At 50.3% G+C, this 27,988-nt stretch overlaps 6 protein-coding genes and 1 non-coding gene across 7 annotated transcripts; 3 read left to right on the top strand and 4 right to left on the bottom strand.

The window, feature by feature from the left end:
• Positions 1–217: 217 nt before the first annotated feature.
• Ints5 (integrator complex subunit 5) lies at positions 218–5,362 on the bottom strand. The gene is made up of 2 exons (XM_090347518.1): positions 5,249–5,362; positions 218–3,354 (listed from the first exon to the last, which is right to left on the bottom strand). The coding sequence occupies exons 1-2, from the start codon at positions 5,326–5,328 to the stop codon at positions 378–380; spliced, it is 3,057 nt and encodes a 1,018-aa protein (XP_090203644.1). The 5' UTR covers positions 5,329–5,362; the 3' UTR covers positions 218–377.
• A 2,964-nt stretch (positions 5,363–8,326) lies between these two features.
• On the bottom strand, positions 8,327–14,059 carry Lbhd1 (LBH domain containing 1). The gene is made up of 9 exons (XM_090349146.1): positions 13,910–14,059; positions 13,672–13,828; positions 12,461–12,676; positions 11,516–11,728; positions 11,238–11,391; positions 10,559–11,076; positions 10,255–10,379; positions 8,529–8,626; positions 8,327–8,447 (listed from the first exon to the last, which is right to left on the bottom strand). The coding sequence occupies exons 1-9, from the start codon at positions 14,057–14,059 to the stop codon at positions 8,417–8,419; spliced, it is 1,662 nt and encodes a 553-aa protein (XP_090205272.1). The 3' UTR covers positions 8,327–8,416.
• Positions 10,844–10,992, top strand: LOC150052461 (small nucleolar RNA SNORA57). Its single transcript, XR_016538170.1, has one exon. It is a non-coding gene; the product is annotated as a small nucleolar RNA SNORA57 (small nucleolar RNA).
• Positions 11,037–12,186, top strand: Cskmt (citrate synthase lysine methyltransferase). The gene is made up of 2 exons (XM_090347517.1): positions 11,037–11,348; positions 11,467–12,186. The coding sequence occupies exons 1-2, from the start codon at positions 11,282–11,284 to the stop codon at positions 12,171–12,173; spliced, it is 774 nt and encodes a 257-aa protein (XP_090203643.1). The 5' UTR covers positions 11,037–11,281; the 3' UTR covers positions 12,174–12,186.
• A 2,191-nt stretch (positions 14,060–16,250) lies between the features above and the next one.
• Positions 16,251–17,058, top strand: Uqcc3 (ubiquinol-cytochrome c reductase complex assembly factor 3). The gene is made up of 2 exons (XM_090347515.1): positions 16,251–16,423; positions 16,492–17,058. The coding sequence occupies exons 1-2, from the start codon at positions 16,304–16,306 to the stop codon at positions 16,639–16,641; spliced, it is 270 nt and encodes an 89-aa protein (XP_090203641.1). The 5' UTR covers positions 16,251–16,303; the 3' UTR covers positions 16,642–17,058.
• A 3,276-nt stretch (positions 17,059–20,334) lies between these two features.
• On the bottom strand, positions 20,335–23,507 carry Ubxn1 (UBX domain protein 1). Its single transcript, XM_090347514.1, has 10 exons — positions 23,410–23,507; positions 23,216–23,304; positions 23,023–23,076; positions 22,829–22,935; positions 22,669–22,738; positions 21,915–22,106; positions 21,777–21,828; positions 21,504–21,626; positions 20,630–20,822; positions 20,335–20,476 (listed from the first exon to the last, which is right to left on the bottom strand). Exons 2-10 carry the CDS (start codon positions 23,272–23,274, stop codon positions 20,427–20,429), a joined length of 900 nt encoding a protein of 299 aa, XP_090203640.1. The 5' UTR covers positions 23,275–23,304; positions 23,410–23,507; the 3' UTR covers positions 20,335–20,426.
• A 1,933-nt stretch (positions 23,508–25,440) lies between these two features.
• Positions 25,441–26,306, bottom strand: Lrrn4cl (LRRN4 C-terminal like). Its single transcript, XM_090348677.1, has one exon. The coding sequence runs from the start codon at positions 26,304–26,306 to the stop codon at positions 25,602–25,604; it is 705 nt and encodes a 234-aa protein (XP_090204803.1). The 3' UTR covers positions 25,441–25,601.
• Between the last annotated feature and the right edge of the window lie 1,682 nt (positions 26,307–27,988).

Below are 27,988 nucleotides of genomic sequence, written 5' to 3'. Positions count from 1 at the left end.
TTGGCGAATCGAGAAAGGGGCCGAACGTCCGTCCTATCCGCGGACCTCACACCTTACCTGCTCCCGGAGGGGGGGCGGAGCCGGCGGGCTGGGGGGCGGGGCCGACGGGCGAGGGGCGGGGCCGGCGGGCTCCGGGCGGGTCAGGGAGGTCGACTGCGCGGGCGCTCGGGGCTGTCCGCACTTTTCCTGCATCCCACGTTAGGCACAAACACTGGACTGCTTGTCTCAACTCGACAAATTTTATTTAGAAAAAAAGTAGGGCAGGGGAATAGTGACAGCACTCATTAAGCCAAGGATGTAGAAATGATCCCTCCTGTGGCCCGGCTCCCTAAGTCTCTTCTCTCCGTGGGCCTCTGGCGCGGGGAAGGGGGGGAAGGTTAGGTCCCCTGCCGAAGGGCGGGCGGTGAGGGTGCCTGGAAACGGCCGGAGAAGAGGCCCAGGCGATCGACGTTGCGGTGGAGCACGCTGTGCAGCACCGCCAGGTGCGGGCCACCATCGCCTCCACCCTCCCTGGAGAAGTCCCGGATGAAGCGGCCCTGCTCAGACTGGAAGATGAACTTCTGGGGCAGGGGCCCGTGCTCCCGGAGAAAGCCCCAGACGCTGAGCAGCAACAGGCGCACTTCAAATGGGGCCAGTTGGCTAAATACCTCGTGCATATTACCCAGGGCTGGAGGCAAGAGGCTTCCCTCAGCCATGACAGCCACCAGGGTGCAGGATGCTTCCAGATGCCAGCGGGAGTGAGCCGTGTCAGGGTGGCGGGAGGCTTCCCAATGGCCCAACAAGGCGGCCAGCAGCCCCCGCAGCAGCACGGAGCAGTAGCACAGGGCCGGAGGAGCAGCTGCGACCAGCTTTAACAGCTCGAAGAGCAGAGGCTGTTCCCGGAAGCGTCGGCCAATGCGGAGATCCCGCTCCACAGTGGCCCTGGCGTGCTCCTCCGGGGGCCAGGCCAGCTCTGCCCCAGCCGCGTCTGGACACACACTCTCCACTAGGGTCACTGCAACTGCTTTGGCTGCCTCTGGGCTGAGGGTAGGAGCGCTCCAGCAACCCCCACATTCAGCGCTTCCAGAGGCGGTACAACAGTGCACTAAGAGCCTGAGAAGGCTCTGGGTGTTATAAATCACTTCCTGCTGGTTTCGAGACTGGATAAGCTTGGGTGGCTTTAAGCCACGACCAATGACTCCAGCGTGGAAAACGGACCAGATCCCTCCAGGCCCTGGCACAGCTGCAGTGTGGCGCCGGTTCGTGTCCAACAGGGAGGCTGAAGCCAAAGGAGCTGAAACAAGTGAAAGGTTCTCATTGTCCTCGTCCACTTCCCCTCCAAACAGTTCTGTGTTGCCTCGATGTAAGGCTCCCTCAACTAGGAGCTGCAAGACAGCCTTGAGCCCAGCTGGGGAAATCTGAGAAAGGCGGGTGAGAAGCTGAGAGGCAGAGGCCACACCTGGGGGCCCATGGAGCCTGAGAGAAGCAAAGAAGCGATGCACCCCAGCTCTGACCAATCCCAGGAGCTGGGAGGGAGACAGGGCTTCCCTAGGAAAGGGGCAAATGGCCAAGAGGGAAGCTGCAGCTTCAGCTACTTCTTCCTCAGGATGGAGCAGGAGAGGAGCCAGGTCAGACAGATGGGCTGAGGCAGACTCTCCAAAGCGGGCCCCTAGGGCTGCAGAGCCCTCCCCACCCTGCTGTTCCCAGCCCACTAACAGTGCCAAGTTGCGCAGGAACCGGGATGTGAAGGGAGGTTGTAAAGTCCCTGCATGCACCCGAGCCAGGCAGCTTCGGAAAGCCAGGGGGAGGAGGCCAGAGAGACTGACCACCAGCCCTGCATATAACTGGGTCGCCAAACTCAATTCTTCAGGGCTTCGAGCTCTGCTCAGGAGATGGCCCAAGGCCTCAGGTCCACAGCTGGGCCGAGTATAGACAGAAAGCAGGCCTAGAAGTTGGTGCTGCCAGAGGAAGCGCTTCCGTTCTAGCCGCAGTGTCTCACCACACAGCTCTCCAACATGGTTCTTTAGTGCATCCAGAAAGGGCACCGGGCGGGGAGGGGGAGGTGGGCCCAGCACCCCTTCTCCAGGAGATCCACCCCGGTGATGAACCAGCTTTTGCAGGTGCAGCAGCAGCAGCTGGATCAGGCGGTCACAGGCCTCTCGCACAGTGTCTGGTACAGCCAGGCCCTGGGTGGTAATGACTGAAGCAGGCATGGCGGTGTCCACCAGAAACTGCAGTAGGCGGTAGGCACCTGCACCTGAGGCCTGGCTCACCAGGTGCACAGCCAGATTCAACATGTTGTCCAGCTCCTCTCGGGGGAATCCCTGCAGGTGTTGTTGCAGCTGGCTCAGCACAGCTGGGGGCTTGAGGCAATCCACAAGTTCTCCAGAGACCGTGCCGAGTAGAGCCGGTGACATGACTGCCAGCTGCAGTAGGAAAGGAACTGTAGCCTGAAGGGAAGGGTCCCCGCTCCGGCCGCCAGTGCCCCCTGCCAGGCTATCATGGAACATTCTCAGGAGCTCCCGTCTGATGCTGTCTCCATGGCGGGAGGCCAGGTGCCCTAGAATGCCTACAACGGAGGCAATCTTGGGCACTCGTTTCTCCCCAGGGAGGACAGGAGAGCCAGGGAATGGATCGGTAGAGGGAGTCTGAGAAGAGCTTCCACCGCCACCACCAGCTCCACCTCCAGCCCCACCATGGACACAGAAGTCCTTAAGCCCACAGGAGAGGACTCGAGAGATGATAGTGCCTGGAAAGGAGGAGCCAATATGTGCTACAACCCAGTCAAAGTGTGGGGAATGCTGGACTGAAGTATCCAGCAAGGCATCCACACATGCATCTGGGCAGCTACCAATGAGAGCTGAGAGGCACTGCACATAGATGTCCATTAACGTACGGGTGGCCCTACAACCCATCCATAGCTGCAGCAATTCATTGAGAGAGCCAGTAGCATGGGGTACACGCTGATGTTGGCCTGAATAGGTACTGCTCAGCTGACCCATGAGGTCAATAGACCATGCACTAATCACAGGTGCCCAGGCCTTTGGATTGGCCCGGATAAACTCAGACAGCACCTGCTGTACTTCCTGTATCACATCCTCTAGACCGGGTCCCCCAGCAGGGACGTGGGAGGGCGGAGGTGGACGGAGGTGAGGAGGACCAGCCACAGGGCTTTCATCTAGGGCAGCTAGATGGGCCCGGACACTCTCATCAAAAACACCTCTTAAGTGGTCCAGGACAGCAGCCCGAGCAGGTGGCAAACAGCGTAGCAGAAGTAGACTACAGCGAGCATGTTCCCGGGCTGAGAGCTGATGACCCAGAATAGGATCCACACCCGTCAGAAAGGCTTTGATTTCCTGGGACAGCTCCTGAGCACTATAAGGAAGAAAAAGAAGCAGACTTAGAGCATTGGGAGAGATTATGCAAGTTACGTTTCTTTTGTGAGATTCACTTTCTATATAAAACAAGGAGAATAAATTCTTAAGAGCTTATAAAGCATGCATCACAGTATCATTAAGTCAATGCTCATCTTCCATACCAAAAAAAATAGCAGTTGGGACCGAGAGCGTAGCTTAGTGGTAGAGTGCTCACCTAGCATTCATGGATTTGATTCCTCGGTACCACGTACACAGAAAAAGCCAGAAGTGGTGCTGTGGCTCAAGTGGCAGAGCACTAGCCTTGAGAAAAAGTGTCCAAGGACAGTGCCCAGGCCCTAAGTTTAAACCCCAGGATTGGCAAAAAAAAAAAAAAAAAATCTAGCAGTCAATAACTAGAAACTGCAGGGTAAGTAGGGCGCTGTGGCTCATGCCTGTAATCCTAGTTACTCAGGAGGCTGAGAACAAGGTTCAAAGCCAGCCTGGGCACTAAAGACTGTGAGATTCCTATTTCCAATTAATCTCTAAAGAAGTGGGGCTGTGGCTCCAGGGGCCGTCGCCTTGAGCTGAATAGCTTAGGGACAGCGCCAAAGCCCAGACTTCAAACCCCATGACCCACAAAAAAAAAAAAAAAAAAAAAAAAAAGAAAGAAAGAAAAGAAAAAGATACACATATAGGCCGGGAGTTTGGCCTAGTGGTTAAAGTGCTTGCCTAGCATGCATGAAGACCCAGGTTTGATTCCTCGGTACCACATACATAGAAAAAAGCCGGAAGTGGTGCTGAGGCTCAAGTGGTGGAGCTCTAGCCTTGAGAAAGCCCAAAGACAGTGCTCAGGCCCTGAGCTCAAGCCCAGGACTGGCAAAAAAAAAAAAAAAAGATGCACATATATATATAAAGGCTAGCTGCCCTTTTTTTGGGGGGGACACTAAAGATTGAACCCAGGTTTCACACATGCTAAGCATGTATTCTGCCCTGAGTTACACCCCCTAACAGGCCAGGTCTTGTTTAAATTATTTTATGTGAATTATTTCAATCCAGACAATAGAATAACAACGAAGCACAATTATGACCCCATTCTACAGATATGGTAATCAAAGTTAAGTCATCAGCTTAGATGCTACAAAAGGATAGGAACTATTCCCGAGCTCTTCAATAATAAATCCCTTTTTATGGAGGTGCTGGTATATTCAACTTTTGTTGAATTAAGTATATTTTGTGTCACACTCCCCTGCACAAAAGCACCCTGGAATCTGGTGCAATGAAAAAAGTCGTTAAGCTCCTTATTAAAGGCTCTCCCTCCCAACACCTATTCTTCCCATATGGTGCAAGAATCCTAACCACTCACCACCTACCCAGCACCTTCAAAGTGCCTTGAGAATCAAGAGTGTCCCATGCACTCTGGAAACACGGACTCCTTCTCAGAAGGAAAAGAGACAAAATCCCTTTTCTGTCAAAGCAGCATCCGCGAGGGGCTGTGCATTCCTCTCTGGTTCCTCAAAATAACATAAAAACCACCCCCCAAGACAGGAAGAGTGTGCAAGGGAAAGTCTAGCAGGAACAACTCCATAGGTTTCAGCGTCTGGATTATCAGTCTAGGAAAGCCAAGGCCCTGCGGGTTCCTTCAGGTTACAAGGGACGGGGTGAGGCGTCCGCAGGAGTTCTGCTTCCACCAAGCCGAGGGTAGGAAAGCAATCGGGTCTGGGGGTAGGGAGAAGCAGGCCCGAAGCCTTGGGAGGGCGGGCCCTGGAGCCCAGAGTTTTTAAGAGAAGCAATCCCGAGTTCTGGTGGACGCGAACCGGAATCCGTCAGAATCCTGCCGCGAGTTCTTGGGGCAGGATCCGGGTATCTGCCGAGAAGGCCGCGCGGTGGGGGAAGAGACCAAGGGCTCTGACTACCTGAGAGGCGCGGGACCGTGGGTGGCGGGGGCAGGCCCGGGAGGCCCCGGGGCCCCGGGAGGGTCGCACAACGCGGACATCCCGGAGCCCTACCCCAAGCCCGAGGCGGGAGCGGCGGCGTTCAGACGGCGCATGCGCGTTGACGGGAGACGCGAAAGAAACTAGCGCGGAAGCCTCACGGGAAAAGGGGTCCGACGTCGCGCCTGAGCTCAGCACTTGGGTTCCGCGGCGCGTCGAGGACCTCTTCCGTCCTCACACGCCCTTCGTCCCGCCCACCGCCTGAGGACCACTGATAGATTTGAGGATTGCGGGTGACATTCACTGGGATTTATTTTTGTGGTTTTTTTACTCAACTGTTTTTGTTTTTTTGACAGTTCTGGGGCTGAACTCAGGGCCTGAGCACTGTCCTTGGACACTTTTTGCTCAAGGCTAGAGCTCTACCACTTGAGCTACAGCACCATTTCTGCATGCTAGGCAAGCACTCTACCACTAGGCCAAACTCCAGGCCCTTTTACATTATTTTTATAACAATAAAATTACTAAAATGAAATTTGTGAGCTTTTTAAAATGCAGTGATACCCAGGAACGTTAGTAAACTCCCAGGTTTAGACAGAATCACAAATTCCAGGGTAGCTTGGGATACATAAACTGGGAGACTCTGTCTCAAAAGATAACAGCAATAATAGTAAAATTATTATTAATGCATAATTATGTAGAATTTAACAACTATGTAAAAAGGAAGCCAGGCACTTGAGGTTCATACTTATAGTCATATTCAGGAGGCTGAGATCTGAAGATCTTTGTTTGAAGACAGCAAGCAAGAAAGTCCAAAAGATTTTTTTCATTTGGTCACTTGTGCGATTTGAACTCAGGGTCTGGACACTGTTCGTGAGCTTCTTTTACTCAAGGTTAGCACTCTTATCATTTGAGCCAGTGTCGCATCTGGCTTTTGCTGTATATGTGGTAGTGAGAAATCAAACCCAGGTCTTTGTGCATGCATGCTAGGCAAGTACTCTACCACCACTCTACCATTAAGACACATTCCCCCCTCTTCTATTTTTTGGCTGGTTAGAGATAAGTCTCACTGACATTGCCCAGGTCCTGCGTTCAAGCCTTAGAACAGGGGAAAAAATAAAACTGGGACATGGCCCAACTGATAGAAGGCCTCTTTAAAACACTGAAAACTAAAGGCATGGCTCAAGTGGTAGAACACAGCAGTGAGCAAAATAGCTGAACAAAGCTAGGAGTTTGCCCGAGTGATAGCGTGCTTGCCTAGCATGCACAAAGACCGGGGTTCAATTCCACATACATAGAAAAAAAACAGAAGTGGTGCTGAGGCTCAAATGGTAGAGCTCTAACCTTGAGAAAGTCCAAGGACAGTGCTCAGGCCCTGAGCTCAAGCCCAGGACTGGCAAAAAGAAAAAAAAGCTGAGTAACAGAGACCTTAAGTTTAGTGGGAATGTAGGTCTGAAGACTGAGATTGAAGTTTCAGGCCAACCTTGACAAAAAGTTCATGAAACTTCATTTCAACCAATTAAAAAAAAAAAAAACTAGGGGCCGGGAGTTTGGCCTAGTGGTTAAAGTGCTTGCCTAGCATGCATGAAGACCCGGGTTCGATTCCTTGGCACCACATACATAGAAAAAAACCGGAAGTGGTGCTGAGGCTCAAGTGGTAGAGCTCTAGCCTTGAGAAAGTCCAAGGACAGTGCTCAGGCCCTGAGCTCAAGCCCACGACTGGCAAAAAAAAAAAAAAAAAAACTAAACTGAGTGTGGCAGCACGGTTGTCATTCCAACTACTCTGGAGGCATAAATCGAAGGATTACCACTTAGGATAGTCTCAGCAAAAAGTGAGACACTACTTGAAAAAAAAAAAAAAAAGTCAAGAAAAGCTTTCCTTAAGTGGCAATGCACTTGGCTAGCAAATACAAGACCCAAACTGGGTTTTGGGAGGAAAAAAAGTTCGTCTATTAATGGTATCTAATTAGACATGAATGGGGCCGGGAATTTGGCCTAGTGGTAGAGTGCTTGCATATCATGCATGAAGACCAGGGTTCAATTCCTCATGACCACATACATAGGGAAAAAAAAGCCAGAAGTGGTAGAGCACTAGCCTTGAGGAAAGCCCAGGGACAGTGCTCAGGCCCTGAGTTCAAGCCTCAGGACTGGAAAAAAAAATTTTTTTTAAAATAGATATAAAATATGGTAGCTGATACTGTAGTGGTAGAATGCTTAACTAGCATGCATAAAGACCTAGGTTTTACTCTCCAACACAAGAAAAAAAGGACAATGGGTAATGTTTGGACTATATTTTATTAAAAACATTCCAGAAGAAGCAAGGTAAATGAGGTAAAGTGATTTACCCAACCTGAGCAAAACCAGAGGCAGGACTGGTATCAGGATTCACACCTGTCACCCCCCCAATAATCTCTACTTGCCTTAGAAATGGTAAGGTGGAATGTCACTCACTAGGGAGGCAGGACCATTGGAGAAGCCACTTTTTTTTTCTTTCCTTTTATTACCGGTCTTGGGGCTTGAACTCAAGACTTAGGTGCTATCCCTGAGCCTCTTTGTGCTCAACGCCCAGTGATCTACTACTTGAGCCACAACACCACTTCCTGCCTTTTCTGAGTACTTTATTAGAGATGAGAGTCTCATGGACTTTCCTTCCTAGGCCAGCTTCAAAACAAGATCTTCAGATCTCAGCCTCCTGAGTAGCAAGGATTACAGGCATGAGCTACACAGCAAGATAAGCTGGTTTCTAATTGCCTTTGTTCAAGGAAGTTCGGTAAGTCCTGCTTCCGGCCTATCTTCACCTACACTCTTTTTTAAGGCCCACCTCTATCTCTACACTTATTCACACATGCCTCAGGCAGATTCTAGGGCTTCATTACAAATGGATTTAATTGCTAGAGAGGACACTCCTCAATCTTGCTTCTGTGCCCCCCTCCTTCCTAACATCCCTCCAGGGAAGGTCAGAAGACCACTGTGAAAAAGGAATCTGAGGATAAGGGATTTTGCTTTCTCTAAAGTCCTTCGAAGCAACCACCAAATCCTGGCTCCAGCCGAGATTTTCCTTGTAGAAGAATTTAACCCTCCTCTTCAAGGTCCTCCATCTCTACATCTTGGGGGGCTTTCATCTTCTTTTGTCTTCTTTTGGGCTGTGTTTCACTAGTCCTGGCTGGCTTTGAAGGGGCTTCCACTAAACAACGGGAAGAAGGAGACATTGAAGAATCCAGACAAACACAGTTTCTTTCATCCCATCTCTCTGTCCCGGCCTCACCTTCCATAGCGGCCTTTTCTTTCTGTGCAAGCCGAATCTGCTGTAGGAGTTTTCTGCGTTTCTTCCCTGACAGAGTAATGTTGGCACGAGCACTGGACCTGAACGATAAGTAGGAACAAGGATACACAGATCAAATCACAAGTGATTCTAGCTATAGGAAGAGTCTTCAATTTCAAATAACTTGTCTTTAGAATTGTGGGCTTTAGTGTTGTGAGTTAAGTCCAACATACTTAACTCCAATCAACATACATCTCAGGATCAGGTTATTGCATGAAGTGTCTATTGTCCCTTACCTTTCTCTGTCATGGGGCTTGAACTATGGACCTGGGAACTGTCACTGAGCTCTTCAGCTCAAGGCCACCGCTCTCCCTACCCCTTGAGCCACACCCACTTCTGATTTTCTGGTGGCTAATTGGAGATAAGAGCCTCAGACTTTAGTGCCTCAGACTTTTTGCTTTGAACTGAGATCCTGAGATCTCAGCCTCTTGGAGTAGCTAGGATTACAGGTGTGAGCCATCACATCCGGCTTCACTTCTAGTTGTCTTTTTTTTGGCCAGTCCTGGAGCTTGAACTCAGGGCCTGAGCACTGTCCTTGGGCTTTTTCCACAAGGCTAGCACTCTACCACTGAGCTACAGCACCATTTCCAGCTTTTCTGTGTATGTTGTTCCAAGGAGTCGAATGCGGGCCTTCGTGCATGCTAGGCAAGCACTCCACTACCACTAGGCCAATTCCTGGGCCCACTTCTAGCTTGTTGCTGTTAATTGGAGCTAAGAGTCTCATTAACTTTCCAGTCTTGTCTGGCTTCCATCTTCCTGAGTAGCTGGGATTACAGACTTCAACTACCAGCAACCTGCTTAACTAAATTCCTTAATGTATAATTAGCTTCAATTAATGAATGAAAACTCTTTCCCCAGAATCAAGAATCTTGATATTCCTATGCAAAATCTTGTGGGTATCTTTAGGAAAATTCAAAGAATTGTGTCCACTTACATAAGTACTTTTCTGTATGAGAAATAAACTTACTTTAAAAAGTGAGTGAATATGGGCTGGGAGTTTGGCCTAGTGGTAGAGTGCTTGCCTAGCATGCACGAAGACCCAGGTTCAATTCCTCGGTACCACATACATAGAAAAAGGCTGGAAGTGGTGCTGTGGCTCAAGTGTCAGAGTGCTAGTCTTGAGAAAAGCCCAAGAACAGTGCTCAGAACTGGCAAAAAAAAGAAAAAAAGAAAAAAGAAAACCAAGGAAAAAGTGAGTGAATAGCCAGGCAGTGTGGCTCATGCCTGTAATCCTAGCTACTCAGGAGGCCGAGGTCTGAGGATCACTGTTCAAAGCCAGCCCAGGCACTAAAGACCATGAGACTCTATCTCCAATTAACCACTAGAAAACCAGAAGTGGTGCTGTGGCTCAAGGGGTAGGGCTGTAGCCTTGAACTGAAGTGCTCAGGTCCAGAGTTTAAGCCCCATGACCGACACACACACACACACACACACACACAAAATGAATGTACATACGTAGGACAAGATGTAGGAGTGACAATCTTGCAGAGGCTGTGAGCTAAGGGTGTGGTGAGCGGCTAGCAGAGTTTAGGAACCAACACATATTCCCTGCGTTAACATGAGAGTTCAAGAAGACGCCAGGGGAGCCTTGAACGGCTCTGAAACTTGGAAGGCAAGGGGAGAAGAAATCGATGCGGAGGACCAAGGAAAAAGGAGGCAAGGCACTCACGCTCTCTTCTTGAGGTGATGCCTCGTGATCAGCCCTTCGTCTATCACGGCCCCGACCACCTTGCGCTTCAGTCTCCGCTCTCGGTTCAAAACCCGCCGGCGCTTGAACAGCTTCTTCTTCAACTCCTACGAAGCGGGGCGAAAGCCTGGGGTCAGCTGAAGATGCGTTCAGCCACCCGTGTTCCCCCGGACACTTGGCAGCCCCACCTTCCTATCGATCCCTTCTCCTGCTTCCCAGAGAAGACTCTGAAAGCTAGAGGAAACCTTCGCAGACAACCCCCACGCCGTCCGCGCCAGTCACCCACCGTTCGGGGCCGGTTGATCTTTCCTCCCGGGGCACCCATAATTGCAGCGTGGGGCACTCGAGGGCCGCACTTCCGCTTCTTGCAACAACCGCCGAGCCCCGCCCCCTAGCACCTCAAACCAATCACAGCAAGGGGGCGTGGTTCGGCCTATATAAGAAGCCTCGTGGCGCACAGCGGCCTTTCGGAGGGCATCTCGGTGAGTGATGGGTTCTTTTACGCTTAGCCCGGTGTTGCGGGGCGGTAGAGGAGATCGGGGGCGGCGGGGGCGGCCAGCATCCATCCAGCCCTCCATTTCTTGGCGGGGAACGGGCGTGCAGTCCCGCTCTCCGTTATGTTCGGAGGCAGAAGGAAAGGGCTCGAGCCCTCTCGGCGTCATGTCTTCGGTGCCGGCGAGTTCTCGTTCGCCGGTTCTATCCTCAAGCGCCGGGACACGCGTCTCCGAGACGGGCAGAGCTCTGTAAGCTCCCCTGGGGCGTCCCCTCGGCGAGGTGCTTACACGCTGTGCTTTGGTTTCAGGTCTAGGCGCCGCCCCGTGATGAGAAGCTGACGTGTTTCCTCCCTTCGTGGTAATGTTGAAACCAATAAAGGCAGTTGGTGCCACCCAGGCCGTTGTGCGTGTTTGTTTACGCCCGAGCTCCGTCCTAACAGGCCGTGCGCGTTTTTTCCTCCCCTTCCCCACCCCGTTCCTTCCTTGGCTCCTGATCGAGTGCGGGTGACCTGCGGATGGCCGCGCTCCGCCGACCGCTCCTGCTGCCGACTCTGGCGGCCCGAGTGCGCCGAGTGTTGGCGGGTAGGACGGTGGGACGGCGGTGGGGGGTGGGTGGTGGGGGTGACTTCAATAGGAGCGGAAATTGTCACTGAGAGCCTCCTCCCCCCACCCCGGGTACATTTGAGCCGGTTTTTTGCAGCTGCGAGGTTGAAATCCGGCAGCAGAGACTACCCTTCACCTGAAACTACAGGTTCTCTGGCCACTAGCTGCTTGGCGGACCGCCGCCTCTGGGACCAGCTCCACACCCAGCCCCGACTGGCCGGTACCCCTACTTTCGACTGGTTCTTTGGTTATGAGGAAATCCAGGAACTTCTCCTCCCCTTGCTGCAGGAGGTACAAACCACGAGTCCGCTGCGGGTGCTGGATGTGGGCTGTGGAACCTCTGATCTCAGTACGGGCCTCTACGCCAAATCCCCATACCCTGTGGATGTGCTAGGGATTGATTTTTCTCCTGTGGCTGTGGCCCACATGAATGCCCTTTTGGAGGGTGGACAAGACCAAGTACCCCTATCCCCTGGACACCCTTCCTCTTCCCTCCGCTTCATGCAAGCTAATGCCCAAAACATGGCATCTGTAGCCCCTTCCGGTTCCTTCCACCTAGTATTGGACAAGGGCACTTGGGATGCTGTGGTTCGGGGTGGTCTACCTGGGGCATACCAGCTACTATCAGAATGCCTGAGAGTCCTGAGCCCTGGAGGGACCCTGATTCAGTTCTCAGATGAAGACCCTGATGTGCGACTTCCCTGCTTGGAGCAAAGATCCTACGGAAGGACAGTGACGGTCCAGGAACTGGGCCCTTTCAAGGGCATTACCTATTTTGCTTATTTTGTACAAGGGTCTCATTAAAGATGTTTTGTTTCCAAAAGTATGTTCTATTCGGAAAGAGGGATTTGAAGGGAGCTTGCTTTCCCGATAAAACTGGCTGCACATTTGGTTGGTTATTTACAGAGTAGAAATAACATGGATTACATGTAGTGTGCAGTGGTGGCCCTTGGGTCCCTCCCTACTTCCAACCAAAAGCAGCAGATAGGAACTAACTTGTGTGACCCAGTGGTGCAACTTAAAACTTCCCAGTGAGGGGAAGGAGGCTGGGCTATGTGAGTAAACTGGTTTCCCAGTCCAGATAGACTCACCTCCAAAAGTATTTGAAGGTGGGAGGTGAGAATATTCCGCCAAACAGCTTCTGCAGACACAGGAGCCTGTCTCCCCAACAGGACAGGAGTCTAGAGCTTCCTGACAAGGAGTGTCAGTAATCCAGTAATCTTGCTTTTTCTCTTCCTGCTCCAAGGTCATTACAGGGTTAATTGTTCTTAAGGGGGACCTGGGGTCCTGTGGACTCCAAACCCATCCTGGAGGAAAGAAACTTACAGAACTATTAATGGGATACTTAGCGTCTAAAACAATGGGGACTTTAAATGTGGCTTAGTGATAGAGTGCCTAGCATGCATGAAGCCCCAGGTTCTATTCTGTCAGACAAAAAAAGCCAAAAGTGCTGTAGCTGGGTAGAGTGCTAGCCTTGTTTAAGAGCAGCTTAAGGACAATGCTGCCCTAAATTAAAGCCCCAGGAGTGGGGGGGAGGGGAGTATCTGGCAGCTGAGGCCTATACTGCTAGCTGCTCAGGATGCTGAGATATGTCAGAAGCCAGCCACAGTGGCTCATGCTTATATAATACTAGCTACTAGTTCAAAGCCAGCCTGTGCACTGAAGTCATGAAACTTGCCTCTCATTAACCAGAAAACTGCAACTGGGTTCTGTGGCTCCAGGGGTAGGGCTGAAGAGCTTAGGGACAGTACCCAGGCCCAGAATTCATGTCCCACAACCGACAAAAAAAATGTACTTGGGACTGGACTTTGGCCTAGTGGTAGAGTGCTTGCCTAGCATGCGCGAAGACCCAGGTTCGATTCCTCGGTACCACATATGTAGCAAAAAGCCAGAAGTGGTGCTGTGGCTCAAGTGGTGGAGCCCTAGCCTTGAGAAAATCTAGGGACAAGGAATGTGACTTAGTGGAAGAGTGTTCACCTAGCAGGCATGAAGCCCTGGGTTTGATTCCTCTGTACCACATACACAGGCCAAAAGTGGTGCTGTGGCTCAAGTATAACAGTGCTAGCCTTGAGCAAAAGAATCTCAAGAACAGTGCCCAGGCCCTCAGGACTAGGGGGAAAAAAAGGAATAATACAAACATTGTGTGTCTTTCCCTCTAATACTCATCAGCTTTATCTCCCACATATTTTGTTTGTTGTTGCTATAAATAACTGCTAAAGCACCAGTAGCCCCTTACCAAACCTGAGTACCTACTTCTGTGCCAAATAAAAGTGAATGCAGAGGACACCGCTCCTCCCCTCACCTGGCTCTTCACTTTGGTCCTGGAAGAAGACCTCAGCCTCCTCTCCATCATCAGTGAGGAAGAGGAGCTCCCCATGTGGCCAAGGTAGCTCCACATCGTCTTCACTGCCCACTGATGCTTCTGCCACAGAAGAGGGCAAGTGGGCCTTTTGAGAGCCCTGAGTAAAGAAAGACAGCAGGCACAGGGGTCAGACTTCAGGGTGAGCCAGCAAGCAGGACACAGCGTAACAAGTACTAACCTGAACATCCTGGTGCCCTTCAACCCTGCCAATTTCGTCTCTGACTTCCCAGACAGGATTGGTCATCCTAGAACTGTCTGGGTGCCTGGCAGAGCCTGGGTTATTTCTAAGCCAACTTCCATTCTCGCTGCTCTGTGGCACAAGGGCCATGGTGATTCCAAGAGTGCAGGCCAGTTCAAACTCAGGAGAGTACCCCTGTCCTATGGACCTTATAGAATGCACCTTTAATCTTCTTTGGAGCCAGTTCCTTAATCACTGCTGAGGAGAGGAGGATGATGAGTTAACAGATTATGGGCCTTAGATGTGGGGAGGGGAGATGCTCAAGATAGGATAGGAGATTTATTTCTATTTTCTCCCTGCCTGGAAAAGAGGGTAAGAGACACCAAGGGCATTTGAATGAATGACCTGTGAGTAAAGAGCAATGATAATGAATTTGGAACTTTTTACCTACTTGGGATTCCCAAGATGGCTTATTTATTTGTATTTTTTTATAGGTAGTGTTTACTATTTGGCCAGGCACTCTATTTTTTTAATTAGCTTACATTAGTTACAGAGAAGGGGCCTTTCACTTTCCCTCTGTCCCTTTCTACCTTCCCAAAGCAATTTGAGCAATTTTCCTTGTTTAATTTTCATAGTTGTAAACACTATTTCAAGCATCTAATACTCATCCTCTCAAAATACCCATCCTAAGTGGCCAGGAGCATGGCTTAGTGGTAGAGTGCTTGCCAAGCATGCATGAAGCCTTGGATTCAATTCCTCAGTGCATACACAGAAAGATATATACATACATACATATATATATACACACACACATACATATATACACATGTATATAATCAAAATATCCATCCTTACTCTTTTCCCCTTCCTCATCTCCAGGAAGTCAGTTAGATTCATGCTCTATGGAATGGAACCCCAAACATGAATGTGAAACCTAAAATCAAGAGGCCCCGGGTTCAAGCCCCAGGACCAGCACCAATTAAAAAAAAAAAAAAGCCTCAAAACCCAAATAACATGTTTCTGCTCCTTTGTTGAAGCTAGCCTAAAGAACAAAGATGTAAACTCATGTACATAGTATATATAGATATACATAGAACATGATTCTAACTATGAGACTGATTAATAAATGGAGAGGGGAGAAAGAAGATAAAAAGAAGAGTACACAGGCCAGGAGTTTTGCCTAGTGGCAGAGTGCTTGCCTAGCATGCACAAAGACCAGGGTTCAATTCCTTGGAACCACATACATAGAAAAAAGCTGGAAGTGGTGCTGTGGCTCAAGTGTCAGATCACTGGCCTTGAGGAAAAAAAAAAAAAGGAGAGGCACAATTTAAAAAAACACATTGTAACAATGAAGATGGCATCATGAAACTCAATATGAGGCTTGGGTGGGAAAAGAGCAATAGAGATTATTCTGATTAAAATATATCTATATCTACCAGGCCCGATGGGTCAAGCCTGTAATCGTAACTATTCAGGTGAGTGAGATCTGAGGACCGTGGTTCAAAGCCAGCCTGGGCACTAAAGTCCATGAAACTCATCTCCAATTAACCACCAGAAGACAGAAAGTGGCACTGTAGCCTTGAACTAAAGAGCTCAGGCACAATACCCAGACTCAGAGTTCAAGATCCTTGACCAACAAATACTAAGGCAAAACTTCTTAGTACAATCAATTAATACACACTAGGGTGGGAGGGGGGAGGTGAGAGGAGAAAGCAAGTGTCCACAGGAGAGGGAAGAGCCCTGAACTTTTTTATTCCCACCTATAGCAAGAAAAACAATGCCGCCTTTAAAGATAGGTTTAGAGTATGAGCAGAGAAAGGAGGAAGAGTGATAAAGGGTCTGAATATCCTGATTCCCAGTATATCCTGATTTCCAGTATGTAGCTAATGTATGCTTCTAAAAGAAATGGGAGAAAAACTGGAGAAGGATAGTAAGAGAAATTGGGGGTGGGGGGAGGAAGATTGGGAAAGGTAGACAGATCTGGCTTAAGTGTACTAGGCTAGGCAGATCCTTCTAAAGCCTGACCTCCCTCCCAGTGCTGGGATGGCTTGGTGGTAAATCAGATTGTTTGTTCTGTTGTGCATGAGGCTGGGGATTGAACTCAGGCCTAGGGTGGGTCTCCGTGGGCGAAAAAGAAACATGCTTCGACTGAGCTGGACCCACACACCATGCTCAACCTTCCCCACCCCTAGGCCCAGGCGCTCCGGACTCCTCTTTTCTGGTGTCAGGTTCTCTCGAGCCCCGCCCCGTCCCTGGGAGCCCCGCCCCGTCCCTGGAAGCCCCGCCCCCCCGGAGCCCCGCCCCACCGCGCCTCGCCGACGCTCTAGCCGGAGCAGGAGCATCGAGACGCGGCAGGAGACGCTGTAGCCGGCCTCTCCTGCCCCGCGGTCAGCCATGGGCTCCCGGACCAAGGTGACGCAGGTGGCCGCATGTCTGGGAGTGGGGGCCGCCGTGGGCACCGTGCTCTACGCTCTGGTGACACCCGGAGGGGTGCTGAAGCGGGACAAGCTGAAGGTAGGACGGGGAGCGCCCGAGGGGGTGTGCGGGTGTGCGGAGGATCCCGAGCCGCCTTCTCCCGGCAGGAGATGCCCGAGCAGAACCGGCTGCTCACGGACGAGGCGAGCTGGAGGCAGCGGCTGGTGATGGATGAGCTGCAGAAGGCCGCGGCCACGCAGCAGAACGTGGCCTGGAGGAAGCGCTGGATGGCTAGCAGCCCCGGGAGGCCGGAGTGAGGCGGGCCGGGCGCCGGGAGGCCCCTCCATCGCCTGAGCACGGCCCGGGCCGGGGTCGGCATGGGGGCCGGACGTGACGTACATGGAGTGGAAGGAACAGTAACTCCTGTTTGTGCATCCCGGGAGTAAGCTGTGCAGATGGACCTCTGCTAATGCCTCGCTGCGGGGCGGCGCGGCCGGCACCCGGGCCGCCCCTGCCCGCGACCGTCCTCTACTCCTCTGGGAAAGTTTAAGGCCAACTGGCTTAGCGGCCACGTGTTCAAAACTGTCAAGTCAGGAGGTGTTATATGTGCGTGCACTTCCTGGGACTTGAATACTGAGCCCGGGCACTGACCCTGAGCTTCTTTTGCTGAAGGCTGGCATTCTACCACCTGAGCCACCACAGTCCCCGCCCGAGATTAAAACTCGGAACTTCTATGTTCTTGCTTAACTTCTTCACTCAGGGCCCATTGTATCATTCACTTCCAGCTTTTTACTAGTTAATTGATAAGGGTCTTGAGGATTTGGCTGCACTTCCTAGCATGGAACCCTGATCTTCAGATCTCAGGCTGTTGGGTGGCCAGAATTACACAGATGAGCAACAGATGCCCAGCTCAGGTTGTGTTATTAATATAATTTTCTTAAGCATGTTATTAGCAGTGGATACATATAAGGCCCTTTGGGCAGGGTTATCTAGCAATTCAGGTGTGCCAGAATGTTTTTTGTGAAGCATTACCTGTGGTTAAAGAGGTATGGTTTTTGTCAGTCAAGATCTGATCTTTCTAGGCTTTTGACCCTCAACTTAGAGGGGCCAAGGAGTGTGCCCTAGTGGTAGTGCTTGCCTACCATGCATGGAACTGAGAATATGGCTCAGTGGTAAGAGTGCTTGCTTAGCATGCATGAAGCCCTGAGTTTGATTTCTTCAGTATCCCTTACACAGAAATAACTGGAAGTGGTGCTGTGGCTCAAGTGATAGAGCTATAGCCTTGAGCAAAAGTGCTCAAGGACAGTGCCTAGGCTCTGAGTTCAAGGCCCAGGACTGGCAAAAGGAAAGAAAAAAAAAAGCCTGTGAAGTGCACATTCCTGGAATAGAACAGTCTCAATAAATGTAGTGGACTTCCATCCACATGCTTTCCAGTCTTTGAATTGGAATCCCAATCAACCATTGTAGATTTCATCTCTGCCACTGAGCATAGAATAAAGCCAAGATTTTGGAGCTCTACAGGAAGTAAATCTAAGTCATGCCTCTTTGTGGGTTTTTTTGTACTATTTGATACTAGGGCTTGAACTCATCACCTGGGTGCTGTCCCTTGTATTTTTCACTCAATGTTGGCACTCTGCTACTGGAGATATGAACCTCGTAGATGGCTGGGCATCAATGGCTCATACCTGTAATATTACCTATTCAGGAGACGGGCCTACCTTTTTTTTTTTTTATTGTAATTAGTAAAAGGGTTACATGGTATTTGCCAGATAGAAGATGCATTAATTCACATACATTGATACCCTTTCACATGTCTTGGTACCCATTTCCCTCCCCCCCACCCCCTACCTTTTTTTTTTTTTTTTAAGAGCCTGAACCCAGGGTCTTATGCATGTTAATAGCACTTAGAATACCAAACACTGAAGTTCAAACTCAGAAATGAATAACAGTGGTGGAGTCACAACCTTAACAACATTGGTGTTATTTAATGTTTCTTCCCTACACTCAGGATTAAGGCAGCAGTCTGCTGAATAAGACACTAGGTAGAGGTTATTAGCAGTATCAAGAGGCCCCCGTGGAAATTTACTGAGGACTAAGTACCAAGACACTGCTAAAAGACTATGGCAACCTCATGATAACCCCAAGAGATACTGCTGTCCCCTGTTCTACTGAAGAAGAAACCAGGCTTAAAGAAGTCAAGGCATGGGGGCAGAGTTTGGCCTAGTGGTAGAATGACTGCCTAACATGCACGAAAACCTGGGTTCAATTCCTCAATACCCCATACATAGAAAAAGCTGGAAGTGGTGTGGTGGTTCAAGTAGTAGAGTGCTAGCCTTGAGAAATCCCAAAGACAGTGTTCAGGCCTTGAATTCTGTCCCAGGAATGGATCCTTCCCCCAAAAAGGAAAATTGCTAGTGAGGATTTTAATTCATATATTCCACCTACAGAATGAAAGGTGACATGCAATGTATCCTGTTGTCCCTCCCACCTTTCTTTTTTTTAATTGCATATGTCTTGTCTTTTTTGGTACTTGGGATCAAACCCATGATACTGTACTTGTGAGGCAAGCATTTTGACACTGATCTACATTCCAGCCCTTTCCCACACCGTTTTTTTGCCATCCTGGGCCTTGAACTCAGGGCCTAAGCACAGTCCTTGGGCTTTCTCAAGGCTATAGAGCTCTATCACTTGAGCCACAGCACCATTTCTGGCTTTTTCTATGTATATGTGGTACTGAGGAATCAAAGCCAGGTCTTCGTGCATGCTAGGTAAGCACTATACCACTAGGCCAAACTCCCGGCCCTATGTGCACTGTTTTCTTTGGCACTCTAGCACTTAAGCCACAGCTCCACTTGATGACATTTGAGAACACTTGATAGTTAATTGGAGATAAATGTCTCATCGACTTTCCTACAAGGTCTGAAAACGATCTTCAGATCTGAACCTCCTGAGAAGCTAGGATTACAGGTATGAGCCACCAGCACCTGGCTCACTTTCAACTATTTTATTTGTCATTATAAAGGTGATGTACAGCCGGGAGTTTGGCCTAGTGGTCGAGTACTTGCCTAGCATGCAGGAAGCCCTGGGTTCGATTCCTCAGTACTACATACACAGAAGACAGAAGTGGTGCTATGGCACAAGTGGTAGAGTGCTAGCCTTGAGGAAAGCCCAAGGACAGTGCTCAGGACCCTAAATTCAAGCTCCAGGACTGGCAAAAAAAGAAAAAGGTGATGTACAGAGGGATTACAGATAAAAAGTGTATTTCTTTTTGGAAAATGTCATCCTTTCACTTTCTCCCAGTTTTCCCCTCCCATGCCATTTCCAACTTTTTGTTGGTTAACTGGGGCCAAATCTCAAGAGTTTCTTGCCTGGATTAGTTTCAAACTGTAATCCTCAGATCTCAGCCTCCTGAGTAACTAGAATTGTAGGTACCCCCTCCACTTCTGAAGCAGCAAATCATATAAACAAGAAGTCTCTTCATTGGAAACTTCAGAAGAGGAAGAAGTTCTACTCAAAATACCCTTTAATTCCTCCTTGCCTGTTGTGGAATTTAGAACTGTCCTGGAAGCTGGGCTTGCTCAATCTGGTGTACTACCACATAAGCCACATTTCCAAACCACTTTTCTGCTTGCTAACTAAAGATGGAGTCTCAAGGAGTTTTAGGCCTGGACTGGCTTTGAATGATCTCCAGATCTTGCCTGAGTAACTAGGATTAAAGACATGAGCCTCTAGTGCCTAATCCAAATGCTTTTTTTTTTTTTTAGAACAACAATCATTAATTATATGGCTTATGTTTACATCATATTTTAAATGACAAGTTTAACAAACAATTGTTCAAGGAGGGAATCTCTAATTACATTCTCTGGGACTTAGAATTTAGAACTTAATCAAAATTAGGCTAACGGTATGTATGTCATAGAAACATATCAATTTATGCAAATGCCTTCCTTTTAATGTCTTCCTCTACTTCATTTTTGTCCCTCCAACCATTCAGGAAGAAGCCAGGCATATACAGAACTCCAAAGATCTATTTATTAGGAAGGAGATGTCAGTGCTGTATCAAAGATGAAAAGGTCAAGAGGGATGGTGAGATAAAAGCCCCTCAACTGGGACATTTCTTGGCCACAATGAGGACAGCAGAAGGCACGAGTCCTAAAGATGGAAGAAAAGCAGGCTTGATAGTGCTTTTGCTCCCCAAGTTCCTGGCCACACCATTTCTCATAAAATACCTTTTTTTTACATCCCTCCTTTTCCCAAACATGCCCCAAACCCACCAGTCCTGGTTCTAGGTAACAAAGGCCATACCCAGCTCCTGCAGAGGTCGCTCCATGTCAGCCTCTGAGAAGGCCCGTCTGGGGAAGCCACTGAGCAACTGCACAGGGTCCTGGCCTCCTCCAGCTTCCTCCCCACGGTGAAGCTCCACATAGAGCCTTACAGCTGCCAGCTGTTCCCGAGCTCTGAATGTCTGAGTCAGTGAGGTCCCATCTGGCAGCCTCACCTAGAAGGCAAAGGAGATCCCAATACTGTGAGAATCAAAAGTAAGATGCCCAAGTAAGGCAAAGAAGAGCTAAAGCAGGCCCCTCCTTTCTCTTAAAAGGGACTGGAAGCATTTTACAACTCAAGTACAACTACTAAAGCATGTAATGAAGAAGCATGTGTGCTGTGGGCTTTACCAAGTTTTAAAAGCAAGGACCCTAGCTTCCTCCCAGTCTAAGACAAACAGGACAAGATCACACTGTCAGGATCAATAACATCACAAAAACAGCTGAGTACTTAAAAAACAAACAAAAAAAACATCATGAACAAGTAAAAGGGTAACTGGGAGGTATGGACTTTAAAATCGACTAGGGCAGGTGAAACTGGTATCTTTCCTAAGAGTACAAGAGTTCAAAAGTCATTTACAAAGAAAGGAGAGATTTGGCAAACAACATAGCTGAAAAGGTGGGGAGAAGTAAAGCTGGGCCCCTTGTATACCAATGAAGAGGTTCTGGGAGCAAGAGAGGTAGGAGGCCTGGTATCCATGGATCATGCCTATAACCTTAGCTATTGAGGAGGCTGAGAACACAGTTCAAAGCCAGCCCAGGCAGGAAAATCCATGGGACTCTTATCTCCAATAGCAAAAAGTAGAGCCCATTCCCCCTCCCCCCACTCAAAAAAAAAGAGGTATCAGAATTAGTACCTGTATACGACACTGATCATACTCCCGCTTGGTAGGTGGCTCCTGGCTGGGAGAGGAGGGGAGAGGACCTGGCTCTGTCTCTGTCACTGGTGGGGTTGACCGAGAACCTACACTACCACCATACTGGAGAGCAAAGGAAGAATTCAGTCAGATACTCATGTACTGTCGAGAAACAGATCAGGAGAAGGCAATCCTGTAACCAGTTTTTCACCTGAAGCTAAAAAGAAAATTAACCCCCTCATCTAGTTACCTACTGTCTTCTCAATTACTCACCTTCTTGGCTCTTTCTGCTTTATCCCTTTCAATCTTTTCCCGAACTCTTTGCCTGGAATGTAGACAGAAAAGAAAGTAGGTTGGAGATGGACAAAGCAAATCTTGGTTTCATTCTCAACAGTTGCCCATCACTCAGACCTGGCTGCTAACTCTTCAGCCTTTTCCCTCCTTCGCTCCTCAGCAGCTCTGCGCATCTCATCTTCTTGTAGTTTCTGTCGGGCAGCCGACAGCTCTTGCCCTTGTCTCCGGCGCTGCTTTTCTCGTTCCAGTGCCTCTCGCTCCTCCCTTTCTTCACGTTCCCGCTGCTTCTGGGCCATCAACTCCAACATTCTGTGTCGAAGAAATGAAAGAGTTCAAGAAAAACAGCTGAGGGCTGGGAGTTTGGCCTAGTGGTAGAGTGCTTGCCTAGCATGCACGAAGACCCGACTTCGATTCCTCAATGCCACATACATAAAAAAAGCCAAAGTGGTGCTATGGCTCAAGTGGTAGAGCTCTAACCTTGAGAAAGCCCAAGGACAGTATTCACACCCTAAGTTCAAGCCCCAGAAGTGGCAACAAAAAAAAAAAAGAAAGAAAAACAGCTGAGTGATGCCAGGCACCAGTGGCTCACACCTGTAATCCTAGCTGCTCAGGAGGCTAAGATCTGGGGATTGTGGTTCAGAGCGGTCTGGGGCAAGAAAGTCCATGAGACTCTTAACCACAATTAATCACCAGACAACCTAAAGTAGTTCATTAGTAGAACTTATGCTCTGCATATGAGAGCCCAGGACTTTTTTTTTTTTTTTGGAAGAACTTAGGAAATGTGTTGTCAATCTATCCGACAAAGCTTGTGTTTACATTTGAGGGGGGTGTCACACGATTCCGGGGAAAGTAAGATTATTCTTTACTGTACCTCTTAGTCTGTTCTTGTCTTTCTTCTTCGGTCAAAGTTGGTTTGCTTTCGCCTGCAGCAGACCCAGGTCCTACAAATAAGCAACAGGCATGACTATGCCTCGTGATTCTCTTCCGGCCCTGCCAAGTAAATCACAGGCTGTCTCTCTCCCTGTCTGCACCTTCAGGGCCGACTTGCTCTGAGGAGGTGGGTTCCCGTCCCAGGATATGTCCAAGAGGCATCTCTAGAGGTTCGTCCACGTCGGGGTCGTCTTCGTGCTCCATCAGCCTGCCAGGGCAAGTCGGCAGGGGAGGTTGGCCCGGGGGCGCCCCCTCCAGCCCGGGCGCCCGCCCGCCCGCCCGCCCGTCCGCTCACCAGTCCATCGCGGCCTCGATGCCCTGGTTCCCCGTGAGGGCCAGAGCCTTCTCCCTGGAGGCAGAAACACCGTGAGCAAGCGCCCGCCGGCCATCGTGACGGGCGGCCTGGGGCGAAGGCCAGGGCAGGTCCACGGCCCTCCACCCCGGGGCCGGGGGCTCGGGGAGATCGGGGAGGTTCGGGGCGCTCTTACGCGCGTCCGCTGGGAAAACCCATCTCGATGAGACTCTCCAGAGCCGTCAGCTCCGCCATGACGACGCCAGCCACCGCTTCCGCGGGGACCTGGCAGGGTGAGAAGGAAGGCGGGGAGGGTCAGCATGGGGCAAAGACGCCCTCGACGCCACCCCCCGCTTCCCCCCGCCCCGGCCCGTCGCTCGCTCAACTCACCCGGCTCGGGACCCGCCGGGGACACCGACGAGAAGAAAGCCGAAGGGAAGCGGAAGTACCCGAATCTGTTTGGGTCACGTGGGAGCGGGGCGTGGACGGGAGCCGCCGAGAGCCAAAAGTTCTTCCGCTGGACTGGGCGGCCGGGCCTTCGCGCGGGCTGGAGGGGGCGGGGCGAGAGGGGCGGGGGGCGGGGCCGCGCGACGCTCTCAGCCAACCGCGCTCCGGGCGGCCGCGCGCGTTCCCGGCAGGTCCCGGGGCGTTCGGGCGCGCGCGCGGGGAGCGGGCGCGGGCCGCGGTTCCCGCTGCGGACCGCCGCGCTGGTTCCGGCGGAGCGTGGCCGCTGGAAAGCTTATCAGGAGTTCGAGGCCCCTTCGTCCCCTCCTGGGAATGCAGCCATTCCCTGCTTGATTGCCAGAGGGACTTTTGCAACACTGTGTCCGACACTGCGCTCCCCTCCGGCTCGGAGACCTTGACGGAACGATCGCCGCTGCCTTCCGCCCCGCAGCCCGGGCCTTGTGCCCTGCTTGGCTTAGTTGAAAAACAAGGTCTTGCTTTGTGGCCCCGCTTGACCTAGATTGTCTGCCCTTGCCTCCCAGATGACAGATATTACTGCAGAATGTCACCAGCTCCCACCCCATCCTTACAGACACGTGTCACCAAGCCCAACCTCGAGGCGCTGGTGTTGTGTTGTTTTGTGTGTGTTCCGTCCTCGGGCTAGAACTGCGCTCTCCCTCAGCGTTTCTGCTCAAATACAGCGCTCTGCCACTTGAGCCACAGCTCCACGGCCAGATTTTCATTTCATTCATTTATTTTTTTAGTAGTTCACTGGAGCGTCTCATGCGGGGCTCTGACAGCTCATACCTGTGGTATTAGCTATTCAGGAGGCTGAGATCTGAGGATCCTGGTTGAAAGTCAGTCTGGGCAGAAAAGTCCCCAAGAGAGTTATCACCAATTTACCACTCAAAAACTGAGGTGGTCTAGTGGTAGGGTGCTTACCTAGCATGCATGGAGCCCTGGGTTTGATGCCCCAGTGCCACATAAACAGAAAAAGCTGGAAGTGGCACTATGGGTTAAGTGGTAGAGTGCTAGCCCTGAGAAAGCTCGAGGACAGTGCCCAGACCCTGAGGGTAAGCCCCCAAAACTAGCAAAACAACAACTATATATATGTGTATATATATATATATATATATATATATATATATATACACACACACACACACACGCAATCAAAAGACCTTTTAAATTTCCTTTAATGTTATCACACTGGATATACAACACCTGGGAATGGGAATTCCTAGGTGTTGATGTTAGTTTTGCTTTAACTAAAAGGAACACTAAGCCAAGTGCTGGTGGTTCAATCCTGTCATCCTACCTACTCAGGAGGTTGAGATCTGAGGGTAAAAGCCAGCTGTGGCAGGAAAGTCCATGAAACTCTGATCTTCAACTAACCAGCAAAAAAAATGAACTGGAGCTGTGGCCCAAATAGTACAGCACTAGCCTTGAGCAAAAAATGCTGAGACACCTCCCAGGTCCAACAGGCACACACACACACACTCCCAAGGAAGCCACTCACAATAACAGAACCCCTTTCAAGGTACTTGATTTCTAAACGTGAGCTAACACCAGTTTTTACTTTTTTGTTGTTTTCTTGTGCTGGTAATGGAGCTTGAACTCTGCACCTTAGTCTTTAAGTTTTTTCGCTCAAGGCTGGTGTTCCACCACTTGAGCCACAGCTCTACTTTTGATTTGTTAGTGCTTAATGGGAGATGAGAGTCTCACAGACTTTCCTGCCTGGACTGGCTTCCAACAGCAATCCTCAAATCTCAGCCTCCTGATAGCTGGAATGACAGGCCTGACCCTCCAGAACCCAGCTCAGTTTTTCCATGTTCACGACTATATTTTAAATGGCTATATCAATACCTACAAAATGTTCTTGATGTTATCCTTCCAAACTGACAAAGCCTAAATCATTCATGATCTCACCTTTTAGAGAGAACATTTTATTTCTTCCTAGTCCTCAACCCTGAACAAAATGACAAGTTGTGGCATTAACTAACTCTCAGCCCTGACATTTCATGGGTGGTCCCATGGTCTGGACCTGGCTCTATTTGGTCATCATGTGTCCACAAGTCCTGGCACTCCTGCCCAAGGAAGGGTTCACTGCTCTAGGAGGGGTGGTCCCCAGAGTCCCATCAGACAGTCCCTGAAGCGGGGCGGTGGGGACAGCCCCACCGTTCACGTAGACAGAAGTGCCAGAACAGGGCAGCAAAGCTCAGGAGGGCCAAAGCTGTGCCTATCCCGACCGCGGCATGGACCAGGGTGGCGGGCCTGGGTGGCACAGTGAGCTTGCCACAGGGCCCAAAGGCCGGGAAGGCCCCACTCTTCTGGCCATCTTCACCTGCCTCGGGGACCTGGCTCTCCCCAGCCTCGTTCACAGCCACCACACAGATGACATAAGTGGCCCCAGGGACCAGTCCCTTCACTTCTGCTCTTCGGACTGTTGCGTTGAACGGGGACCCCTTCTGTGGTGCCCCAGCGCCTTCCCGAAGCAGCAGCAAGTAGTAGTGAACTGGGGAGGACGGCGCACACCAGTGGACCACAGCTCGGCCCTCCTCGGCCACAACACGAACCTCTCCCAAGCGTGGTGGGTCAGGCCGCTGGGCAGGGCTAGAGATGCCTGGGCACAGGCAGGCCACTGGCCCAGCACTCTGCAGCTCATGGCAGGGCACCTGCAGGTGGCGGCATCGGTCGTAGTCACAGGGGAGGGCCAGCAGTGGCGTGCCCACTGTTTCATCTTCTTCGCCCTCCTCCAAGCCTGGAGGGGTCAAAGGCTGAGCTCTGGGAACCAACGTGAAGGCCATGGCCAGAAGCCACAGAAAGCAAGGCGAGTGGTGCATGGAGTCTGGAAGGGAAGGGGTGAAGAGGTCAAAGATGTCGGTCCTGCCTTCTAGGCCCCTTGCCTTCTGGAACAGATCCTCGAAGGACAGGGAAACATGATTACAGACCAAGACTGAAAGAAGAAAGGAGCCAGGAGGGTGGACTACTGGTAGAGTGCTTGCCTAGCATACACAAAGGCCTGGGTTCGATTCCTTGGTACACGGAAAAAGCACAAAGTGGTGCTGTGGCTCAAATGGACAATGTGCAGCCCTGAGTTCAAGCTCCAGGGCTGGCAAAACAAACAAACCACCAGGAGGAAAGAGGTGAGAATGAGACACTCATTTACAAAAAACCAAACTGGTAAAGCCTGGTGCAGTGGCTCATACCTGTAATCCTAACTACTCAGGAGGCTGAGATCAGAGGATCTCAGTTAAAAGCTAGCCTGAGCAATAAATTAGTCCATGAGACCCATCTCCAATAAACCACTAGAAAACGGGATATGGCACTGTAGTGCCAGGAGGAGGGGAATAGCCTTGCGCTAAAGAGCTCAGGGACAACACCCAGGCCCAGAGTTCAAGCCACAGGACACACACACACACACACACACACACACACACACACACACACACACAAGCTGGTAACTTATGCTTGTAACTCTCTGAACTTAGGAGAGTGAAATCTGAGGATTGAGTTTTTGTTTGTTTTGCCAGTACTGGGGCTTGAACTCAGGGCCAGAGCATTGTTCTTGGGTTTTCTTAAGGCTAGAGCTCTATCACTTGAGCCACAGCACCACTTCTAGCTTTTTTTTTATTGTGGTACTGAGGAATTGAACCCGGGTATTTGTGCATGCTAGGCAAGCTCTCTACCACTAGGCCAAACTCCAGCCTCCAGCTTTTTCTTTCTTTCTTTTTTTTTTTTTTTTTGCCAGTCCTGGGCTTGAGCTCAGGGCCTGAGCACTGTCCTTGGACTTTCTCAAGGCTAGAGCTCTACCACTTGAGCCTCAGCACCACTTCCGGCTTTTTTCTATGTATGTGGTACCGAGGAATCGAACCTGGGTCTTCATGCATGCTAGGCAAGCACTTTAACCACTAGGCCAAACTCCCGGCCCCGCCTCCAGCTTTTTCTATGTATGTGGTACTGAGGAGTTGAATCCCAGTTTTCATGCATGCTAGGCGAGCACTCTACCACTAGGCTAAACTCTTAGCCTGTTTTGATTTTTAATCATGGGTGTTGTCCCTGAGCTTTTTCACTCAAGGCTGGAGCCGCAGTACCACTTCCAGTTTTCTGGTGATTAATTAAAGATTAATTGGAGACTGTCTTATGGGTTGGGTGCTGGTGGCTCAAGCCTGTAATCCTAGCTACTCAGGAGGCTGAGATCTGTGGATCACAGTACAAAGCCAGCTAAAAATCAAAAACCAGAAATGGTGCTGTGACTCAAGTGTCAGAGCACTAGCTTTGAGCAAAACAGGCTCTGGGACAGAGTCTAGGCCCTGAGTTCAAGCCCCACACCCAACAGCAAAAATAAATAAATAAATAAAAAGCCTTACGGACTTTCCTTCCTGAGCTGGCTTCCAACTGAGATCCTCAGACCCCAGCCTCCTGAATAGCTAGGATTACAGGTGTTTGCCACTGGTCCCCGCCTGAGATTTTTTTTTTTCTTTTTGTTTTCACTTCATGCATGTACTCTACCACTAAGCCACAT

This window comes from Megascapheus bottae, chromosome 16, assembly GCF_031878675.1.
Source record: "Megascapheus bottae isolate mThoBot1 chromosome 16, mThoBot2.hap1, whole genome shotgun sequence".
NCBI classification, from domain to species: Eukaryota; Metazoa; Chordata; class Mammalia; order Rodentia; family Geomyidae; genus Megascapheus; species Megascapheus bottae.
This window is presented reverse-complemented; position numbering and strand designations above follow the sequence as displayed.

Excerpts from the sequence above, each read along its gene's own strand:
- Ints5 (XM_090347518.1), bottom strand. The coding sequence starts at position 5,328 with ATGTCCGCGTTGTGCGACCCTCCCGGGGCCCCGGGGCCTCCCGGGCCT. Across the intron at positions 3,355-5,248 it reads CACGGTCCCGCGCCTCTCAG|TGCTCAGGAGCTGTCCCAGG; the intron begins GTAGTCAGAGCC and ends TCTTCCTTATAG.
- Cskmt (XM_090347517.1), top strand. The coding sequence starts at position 11,282 with ATGGCCGCGCTCCGCCGACCGCTCCTGCTGCCGACTCTGGCGGCCCGA. Across the intron at positions 11,349-11,466 it reads AGTGCGCCGAGTGTTGGCGG|CTGCGAGGTTGAAATCCGGC; the intron begins GTAGGACGGTGG and ends GGTTTTTTGCAG.
- Lbhd1 (XM_090349146.1), bottom strand. The coding sequence starts at position 14,059 with ATGGCCCTTGTGCCACAGAGCAGCGAGAATGGAAGTTGGCTTAGAAAT. Across the intron at positions 8,627-10,254 it reads CATCACCTCAAGAAGAGAGC|GTCCAGTGCTCGTGCCAACA; the intron begins GTGAGTGCCTTG and ends CTTATCGTTCAG. Across the intron at positions 8,448-8,528 it reads AGAAAAGGCCGCTATGGAAG|TGGAAGCCCCTTCAAAGCCA; the intron begins GTGAGGCCGGGA and ends CCCGTTGTTTAG.
- Uqcc3 (XM_090347515.1), top strand. The coding sequence starts at position 16,304 with ATGGGCTCCCGGACCAAGGTGACGCAGGTGGCCGCATGTCTGGGAGTG. Across the intron at positions 16,424-16,491 it reads TGAAGCGGGACAAGCTGAAG|GAGATGCCCGAGCAGAACCG; the intron begins GTAGGACGGGGA and ends TTCTCCCGGCAG.
- Ubxn1 (XM_090347514.1), bottom strand. The coding sequence starts at position 23,274 with ATGGCGGAGCTGACGGCTCTGGAGAGTCTCATCGAGATGGGTTTTCCC. Across the intron at positions 22,739-22,828 it reads AGAGCAAGTCGGCCCTGAAG|GACCTGGGTCTGCTGCAGGC; the intron begins GTGCAGACAGGG and ends GCTTATTTGTAG. Across the intron at positions 20,823-21,503 it reads ATGATCAGTGTCGTATACAG|GTGAGGCTGCCAGATGGGAC; the intron begins GTACTAATTCTG and ends TTTGCCTTCTAG.
- Lrrn4cl (XM_090348677.1), bottom strand. The coding sequence starts at position 26,306 with ATGCACCACTCGCCTTGCTTTCTGTGGCTTCTGGCCATGGCCTTCACG.